Consider the following 9,052-nt stretch of genomic DNA (forward strand, 5'->3'; position numbering starts at 1 on the left):
GTTCTAATTTGATTATTATCAATACTCTCCCAATTGACTTGTTATACAAGATCTTTTTAGCATGATTTATTTCTCCTATGTGGTTTGTAAATATTATGTAGGAGTAGAGTAGTAATTTATATCGTAGACCACGGTGCACAATGCATTGCGCACCCCGTACCAAAATGAGTTTTGTGTATTCTAGGTAATCGTTCTGTGTATTTTAAGCAATCATTCTATGTATTCTAGGCAACCGTTTTGTGTATTCATGTTAGTAACACATGCTCTGATGTGTTTGTGCATTCGCATGTTTAGGAGGATGAGTTTGTGTATTTTGTGTCAATATTCTGTGTATTCATGTTATTAACACATGTTGTAATATGTTTGTGCATTCGAATGTTAGGAGATGAGTTCTGTGTATTTTATGTCAATATTCTGTGTATTCTGGGCAAATATTATGTGTATTCTAGGCAAACGTTCTGTGTATTCTAGATAATGATGATGTGTATTATAAATAATGAATTTCTTGGAGTCATTCGCGTCCGCGCCCACTAACATTGAAACGACGTCGTTTTGGATCAGGGTCTACAGTACACTGTGGGGCGTGATCCACGATATAACGATTGGAGTAGAGTTTACTCGGTGTATACCATTGGATAGCGACTACGAATTTCCTTTGTCCCTAAATAATAATAATAATAATAATAATAATAATAATAATAATAATAAAGTTGGGGTGGAGGAAGAAACATACAAAAAAAAAAAAAAACGAATTGAATGAGATACTAAAGAGAGTTATGAAATCATTAAACATACAAAATGAATGTTTTATATTTGTATGTTTTGATTTACTCAACATTATATTGAAAAGTGAGATTGATTTTAAATTTATAATAAAATATATTTTTGTAGCAACTAACTTTGATTAATCTTTTCATTGCAATAAATAAATTTATTTAAGGTTATTAAAAATATATAATATATTATAAACGTTTTAAAAGAAATTATAAATTATAGTATCAATAAAATTTTGTAAAAGTGTATACAATTTAAAAGTTTAATGACTATTGTAGATTTTTTTAATAAGACTATAAAAGTTTATAAATATTTTGTGATATAAGATTTTTATATGCTCTTACAAATCTACCAAGTCTGCCATTTAAAATTAAAATTTATAAAATTTTAATAATGCAAAATATTTTTCCCACTATATTCTTTTTATTCACATATATGCTCGTTATTTAAGGATAGTGGTGGTCAACCGTTAACTACCCAAGAGTCATAAAACCAACCGAATACACCCTCCTTAAACTGTATTTACTTCAATTCTTTATTTTCAATTTTATAAATTTGTAGTCTATATTCTATATTTTCTATTTATCCTTAAAAATTGGAAAATTTTCTAATTAGTAAACATAATCTCAAGCCAAAATGGAGTTGAACACTCATGACGTACTGGTACACGAATGATGCTCCACCCACTCAACCACTCCTTTCAAGACAATCTGATATTATTTCCCACCTTATAAACTTGGGCATTAAGAAAAAAGAGCACGCTTTATTTGTTTCCAAACATTAAAACTGATTTCCTTGGCCCCCAAGGTTTATTTGGTCTGTTACCCGAACAAGTAATATACCACCAACGTACGCAATTTAAAGTTATTAGCTAAAAAAAACATCCTCCATCTCCATCTCTATCTCAGAGAACACTTCAACAATTTCATCAAGAATCTGTCTTCTCAGAATCTTCATCTTTACTGATTACAATGGCATATTCTGGGAGCAGCAAGACGAGAAAAAGGCGGAATGGGGGTGAATCAGTGGAGGAGATGTTGTTAAGATGGAAAGCTTTGAACAATGAAGCTGCAACTAGTAATAGTTCTGCAACTGCACCAGATGGTGCTAGGAAGAAGAAGAGGAAGTTTCAGGCTAAGGGATCGAGAAAGGGGTGTATGCGCGGGAAAGGTGGACCGGAGAATTCAGGGTGCAGCTATAGGGGTGTTAGGCAGAGGACTTGGGGGAAGTGGGTTGCAGAAATCCGGGAACCGGTTTCTGCAACCGATGAATGTAACAGTGAAAGGCACCGTCGTAGATTTTGGCTGGGAACGTTTTCCACAGCTGTTGAAGGTGCCCTTGCTTATGATATGGCTGCACGGGTAATGTATGGCCCGAACGCCATACTTAACTTCCCCGGCGCATTCTTGCAGAATGCATCGGGTGGTGGTTTGAGGGTAAACTATGAGGGGGAATCCTCAGCAGCATCTGTCAACAATGATGTTCCTAAGGATGTTTCTAAAGCACAGGAATTAAATGTTTTGAGAAGAAATGATTCTAGTTCCCCAATTTGCTCAACTGGGGAATCAAGGGTTGTTCCCATAGTAAAAGAATTAGAGGATCTTGTTGAACCTGAGCTGCCAGCATATTCTTATGTTAAAAAGGTTAATGATGATATCACAGAGCTTGAAGATTCAAAGCTCTTTAATGGCTCCAATGGAGCCAATATATCATGTAATGTAGATGCAGGAATGCAGAATATAGAGACTAAAGTGGATGCAGAAGAGCGACGGCTGGATTTCAACTGTTCAGAATACGAAAGATCAGATGATAAAAGGTTTAGCCAGGACGAGAATCGGGATTCAGATGAGCGAAAACCTGAGTTGCAGAGCCAACTCGACTACTTTCTGAAAATTTTGTTGGAAGACAATCATTCTACAGAAAATATGAACATATCAGAAACCTTCAGCTTAATGGAGAACCATGAAGGAAGCGACTTTTTCAAGAACCTCTTAAAAGAAAGTTTCAGTAAGGATCCAATACTTGAGCTCAACACAGATGACACAGAAGTGAAACAAGATGGAAAGGATGAACCGAGCAACCATTCTACCCTAGTGGATTGATTATACAAGGAACTAGCTTCCATCCGACTATTACTATCATATAAACAAAAAGCGTGGAAAACACCCTGCAGAACCAACAATCACAAGAAACTACTATGGTGCGACATACCTTGGTAGCCATGGCGGAAGTCAAGATGTTCCAATAACACAGATCATATGGATGCAGTGCACTGGAATTCTCTCCCCTGTAGTAAGATTATAACTTGCAAATTTTCAAGATATTAGTGTATTAGGTAAATCGATTTTATTATACAATAGACTAAGTTTTGTGAAAGTATATACTATATAGTATGTTGATTATTAAAAAAGAAGAGACAGAAGAATATTGATTATTGACAAGACTTTATGCATTGTTGTAAGTAACTTACGATTTTGTTTTACCATAATGTGCTGTCAATGGAAAACATGAGAATTCAACTAATAAATCATGAAAAACATCTCCTTTACATTCAGCTCTATCTGCCTTTGTTCAAGAATCTTCAATTCTTCACAAAATTTATGTTCTATAACAGAAAGCTACTGAATTTACAAGTGGGAAGCTTGGAAAGCTTAACAGCATTACTTTTCGACTCTTAGGAAGTAAATACCATGAAAATGAAGTACTTACTAGGTTTAACTTAGAGCTGTTTAGTCGTGGTTAGAGATGCTGTAGCATGCTGGTTAATCCTGAAGACGAGGGTGATGGAAGTAACTGTTAATGATCTTTTGCGTTCCCAAGCTGGACTTATCATATGCTCACCAACATATTGTCTGAGCCATAGTTTTCAGTAAGGGGTCAAGAATCCAAAACCCAGATTGAAAGCATTAATGCAAGTCAGCCGCTAGAAGGCAGCAAATTTCGTGAGCAAGTCTTCATCATATGACATAAGCCTATTCATGTTTTGGCTTTTTGTGCGTTGACAACTCATCAAGTGCATCGGTACTGTCCCGTTCAATATCAGACCAGAGGAATTTCCAGGGTCCAGTTCTTGTGCCTAGTCTGTTATCATTAGTACGTAAAATGAACAAATGCAGATTACCATAAAAACAAACTAGAAGCAGAGAGTAAATTTATGTCAGAATGTGGCGTGATGTTCTAAAAGCAAAACCCAATATTTCATTTACTAGAATAGCTGATTTTAACATATGAAACCAATGAAAATGCAAGATTCATAAGAGAAATCATGTATCAAAAATAAATAAGGGAAATATATGCCCTGGTTCTTGAACTAGAAAGAGAGAGAGAGAGAGAGAGAGAGAGAGAGAGAGAGAGAGAATGCACCTCAGGCATCCAGCTACCACACGCAAAGCCATTAAGAGAAACAGGCCTGCCCAAACTCCAGCAAGACCAAAGAAAGGAGTAGCCACCCATAAGAAAACGGAGGAGATCATTCCAATTAGCAACTACTCATCACAAGTAAAGAATAGTATCAGAACAGAAAAAGTGAAAAACAAGACAATAAGGATTAGTCAAGATAAATAGAGATCAACTACAATTTACCATTGAGTAAGCAGCAAATTCAAAGTCTGAGACCCCATAATAAAGTCCATCAAGAACAAAAGCAATGGCGTTCACTGGTTGAGATCCAGCAACAAACTAGGCAATGATAAAAAATACACATGATGAGTCACAGTAGCATCTTGTGATAACCAGATGCTCAATCCTTAGGGAGCAAAAACCACTTCTTTTATCTTTGAAGAGAAACCTCAAAGTAGATAATACAATATTGTGTTTTAAATTTTTTTTACTATCTTTTGAATTCTTTAGAAGAGCCTGTTACAAGGCTGTATAGATAGAACCATATCATGGAATATCAGCAAGTAATCAACTTGCAAGAAAAAATATGCATGAAATGGAAGGCAAAGCAAGAACAGCTTCTACCAATGCATTCATTGTGAATATGCAATTCACTATTCAAGTCTTGAAGGAAATCTATTCAAAAAGTGCATCCTTACCAAAGTACCATAACTGGCAATTTCTAGAACCTCAGAGTCTGAGCTGAATAAGCTGGACAGTGCTCCAAACCACAAGAGCAAGCTCACACCTAAGGTCAGTCCAGTTGCCATACCAATCTGAAAAAGTAACATTTAAGAAGTTGGCATGTCCGTATTTCTTGAAAAGCTAGATCAAGGCTATTACACTAGGAGAGGCTGTCAACCTGCAGGACTTTGTAAACCACTTCACGTGCTCGAGTATAATTACCTTGAGAATAATCACTGGCAAGGAGAGCCTTCAAAAAAGTAAAATAAGAGTAAGAAAACATTGATAATAAGTAAACATGATTTGATTTTTAAAATATGGAAATTCATAATATACTGAGAAATCACTAAATACTTCAACAGTTCAACAAAGCCTAATATTAACACTATGGAGCAGTTGAGTAACTGCAGAAGATATTCAGCTCATTCCAGTAATTGTGGGCAATGCTGTTACATATTAGCAGAAGTTCATGATATTTACTTGGCCTGCCAGTGCTAAAGCATCAGTAAGCATAGACAATGCCAACCAAACTTGGAAACAGATTTGATGACCAGCCATAGGTATGGGACCCTCTCTAGCTGCCAGGGATGTTGCCAGTGTCGTGGTTACAAACACTGCCAAAGTTCTCCCAGTAAGAAGAGCACCTGCAACACGATATGAGCACATTGAGCATAAGAAAGATTGTACATCCAGAGTAAAGAGGATGAAGAAAGTTATATCTTGAGTGCACTATAACAATTGTTTGCTTCTTGAGGCATATGTAGAGTAATGTATTTTAACATTTTTGAAGTCGCCATAAGTATCAGATGTGTTGCAATATGAAAGGATTAATAGCTAAACCTTGAACACTGTAAAGACGGGCATATGTAATCATATGCAAAATTTCTATTGACTTGTACAGCAGACATGTCCAAACATCAGGTCATAAATTCAGTACTCAGGTATTAGTTTCTGTTAATTTTTGGTGCAAAGCCACAGCTGGGCACTGCCTAGATTGACAACTATCCATCAAAATGTCTCAACTAAACCAAGTAAATTCCTCTTAGCAAAGGAATTAGTATATAGGTCAGAAGAGAATGATAATGACCAATACAGCCAGAGCAAAAGAAACATGGAGATGCAAATTTTCAATTTACATCCTTAATGCCAAATTGGCCCATGGCATACAGGCCTAAAAAGTGGTCATTGATGGTTGCATTAGCTGACAGTGCATTTCTTAGATATACAATCTACTTTGCTATGCTTGCAATATGGGGTGGATCTCTCAATCTCTGATAAAACATGTTAGTCTCTACAATTGTATAAAAGTCTTTTAGCAAGCTAGACTACATATGGCATTAAACGGCCTGCAATTTCCTGTTTGAGATTCACTGTGTATGCCTTTTCAAAGCAGCATAACCACATATTGAACAGGAAGTGCAACCACAAGAACTAACTTCAGCTTTGAGAAGAATCATAGTATGATCCAGAATGGCCCATGCCAAGCATGTTAAAATTTTCAATGCAGATTATCAAATATTAGATAACATATTTCTCAGGAAATACCAGATTTCAGATATCGAACAACCCTTTCCCCATCAATGTCTGGAGCAATAAGAAGGACTTTGTCATTTAACTTGAAAAGCAGGATGAAAGCAATCAAGTACCTGATTAACAGAATGCATAAGGAAAAAAGGAAGTTAGGAAAAGTTACTGCTGGCTTATAGATCTATAAAAGTCACATCCAAATTAATTACAGAATTAGTTTTACCACATTTTCGACGTACTCAGAAATCACAGTAGCAATAGCAGCACCACTTATGCCAAAACCACAAGAGAATATCAAAAGTGGATCCAATATTGTATTCAGCAAGCTACCAGCTCCTAGAACACCACAAATAATTTTATGACCAAACTGGAAGATATAGTGACATCAAAGATTTATAGGTTTCCAAGGAAAAAACGAAATCAAGTTTCTGAAACTTTCAATTTATATGCTCCATCAGTTTAAACAAGTATTAAATATTACTCATCAATCTCTTATATTATCCTACACAGTAGTAAACAACTAATACAAAATTTAAAATCAGTGAAGGATTGTTTTAACTATGGAAAGTTAGAGAAGCAACATTATCAAGCCAATTAACGTAATAGACTGCTTAAGCTTCTTCATTTACTTGAGGTTTCTGTGTCTAAGATGATTTAGCTCGAGAGTGATAATATTTTTATAGAGAAATTTAGGAATTAGCAATACTTGCCAACTGCATAAAGAGGTGTCTTCGTGTCCTTAAACCCACGAAATGTTCCCTGAGCAGCAAGTGCTATTACAATTGCTGGAGCACCAAACGCCCTCATGGTAAGAAATTGTTCAGCAGGTGAGCGCATTGGTGAATCCTATAACACATAAGTTCTGAATGAGCAAACTCCAGAAACTTTTTAAAAGAAATCAGTGAGGCACGAGATGCACATCATGTTTAAAGTTTAAATATATACTTCCCCTTCTTGTGGACCACATATTCACATCCATCCCGCCAAAACAAGGAAAAAAAATCCCCATATTACTCATTATATCCTCATACATGTAAATGCTATGATTAATTTACATATTCTCTGAATAAAAGGTTACTGAGTACATGTTTGTGAATATGTTATGATCTGTTAACCAAGATATCATATTAGCATTCTCTAGAACCTTGAGAATAGAGATGGAGGGAAAAAAATCCTGTTGGGAAAAATAACACATACAGCAGCTATACCCATTGCATTCATCAGAAAACTGGAACCAACGGAAACTGCAATAGCTTCTGCAATGCCAAGGCCAGTAGCAAGTGCTAAAGAAGTTGATACTGAAGGAAGAATAATCTTGCTCTTCTGTTCTGCCCCACCATCTATCCAAACAAACACAGACCAAACCACAAGAGTTGATTCCATTGCCATTCCAAATGTAAAACACAGCATCAAAGAACACGAAATAGATATTTATATACTGGAATAGGCGCACATAAAAGAATCACCACTATATGTCTGCCCTGGCTGATCAGAACCCTTGCTGAGTACTGCCTGCTCTTCAGCTACAAAAGAAGTTGTAATATTGAGTAGGGGAACATTGAATAATTTGGACACAAGGTTGAACACTGATGCCGAAACTCCTACTGCTGCCAATTCAACCGATCCTACACAATTCCAGAGCATTGAATTATGGCCATAGGCACATAGCTTATACTTATAAACATGGATAAATTATACTCCGTATTACAATACCATCAATCAAAACATACTTGCACCAGTGGCACAAAATGAAGTTAAAGTCGAAATCTTTAACAAACAGAAGTACCTAAATGGCCGACGAATGCAGTATCAATAAGCGAAGCAATGGGATCAGCAGCCAGAGCCAATGCAGCAGGCAATGCAATTGACAAAATCTCTCGACCCAATCCATCCACTTTGAATCCCTCCCTGCAAAATCTCAAACAAAACAGTAAAAAGGAAAATGTGAGTAACAACCTAATAATAAAAACCAAAACGACATCACTAGAAATATTGATGAAGGGAACCGAAGATTGTACAATATCGAAGAGGCTGAACTCCAGAGAGACAACCCGGATGGATGATCCGGGTCGGGTTCCCGGACCCGGTTATCTGAAATCACCGAAGAATCGGGGCTTGTTTTGGAACCGTCAGCTGCTTTCTCCGGCAGAATGCTGGCGCTTTTGTTGGGAGAAGATTTGGCGGTAGTTCGAATGCGAAGTGAAAGGCGATTGTTTCGAAGATTCAGCGGAGCGAGAGGAGAGGGAGAGAAACAGGTGTGTGTGCTATGGAGAAGCGATTGCGTTGAGAAATGGTTGCGGCAGCGAAGCTGTGAGAGGCTAGACGCCACCGCCATTGTTGTGTTGCTGAAGTTTTGAATTTGGATTTTGAAATAATAAAAGCGAATCTATGTTGTTGTCTAGGGTGGAATCCAAATATCAACCGAATTAACGGCTGGCAATAGAGTTGGAAACTAAAATATCTGGAAAATTGTTTTTGAAGGGGAAGGAGTGTACTAGTAGTTACGTTACTCTGTACTAGCGTGTACTTCATATAATTCGTAAGTAACTTCTATAACTTCCAAAAATATTTTGGATATTAGCCACAAAAACAATTTGTGTGATTGAATTTTTGACATATTCAAATTTGCATAGTTCGTTAGTTTTATAAAATTGATTTTTTAAAATTAAATTAGAAGGACAACCACATA

At 36.4% G+C, this 9,052-nt stretch overlaps 2 protein-coding genes across 3 annotated transcripts; one reads left to right on the plus strand and one right to left on the minus strand.

Moving 5' to 3' along the window:
* The first annotated feature begins 1,692 nt into the window (after positions 1 to 1,692).
* On the plus strand, positions 1,693 to 3,239 carry LOC116006894 (dehydration-responsive element-binding protein 2A-like). Its single transcript, XM_031247401.1, has one exon. The coding sequence runs from the start codon at positions 1,746 to 1,748 to the stop codon at positions 2,874 to 2,876; it is 1,131 nt and encodes a 376-aa protein (XP_031103261.1). The 5' UTR covers positions 1,693 to 1,745; the 3' UTR covers positions 2,877 to 3,239.
* A 58-nt stretch (positions 3,240 to 3,297) lies between these two features.
* Positions 3,298 to 8,849, minus strand: LOC116006893 (protein DETOXIFICATION 44, chloroplastic). 2 transcript variants are annotated; one of them, XM_031247399.1, is made up of 13 exons: positions 8,382 to 8,849; positions 8,150 to 8,271; positions 7,803 to 7,988; positions 7,561 to 7,703; positions 7,074 to 7,209; positions 6,603 to 6,699; positions 6,382 to 6,482; positions 5,317 to 5,480; positions 5,015 to 5,086; positions 4,812 to 4,928; positions 4,357 to 4,452; positions 4,138 to 4,259; positions 3,298 to 3,855 (listed from the first exon to the last, which is right to left on the minus strand). In XM_031247399.1, the coding sequence occupies exons 1-13, from the start codon at positions 8,696 to 8,698 to the stop codon at positions 3,747 to 3,749; spliced, it is 1,782 nt and encodes a 593-aa protein (XP_031103259.1). In that variant the 5' UTR covers positions 8,699 to 8,849; the 3' UTR covers positions 3,298 to 3,746. The 2 variants fall into 2 exon arrangements, with proteins under 2 accessions (XP_031103259.1, XP_031103260.1); XM_031247400.1 differs by having other exon boundaries at positions 7,830 to 7,988; positions 8,382 to 8,844.
* Positions 8,850 to 9,052: the final 203 nt, after the last annotated feature.

The sequence above is a fragment of the Ipomoea triloba genome, chromosome 15 (assembly GCF_003576645.1).
Source record: "Ipomoea triloba cultivar NCNSP0323 chromosome 15, ASM357664v1".
In the NCBI taxonomy this organism is placed as follows: domain Eukaryota; kingdom Viridiplantae; phylum Streptophyta; class Magnoliopsida; order Solanales; family Convolvulaceae; genus Ipomoea; species Ipomoea triloba.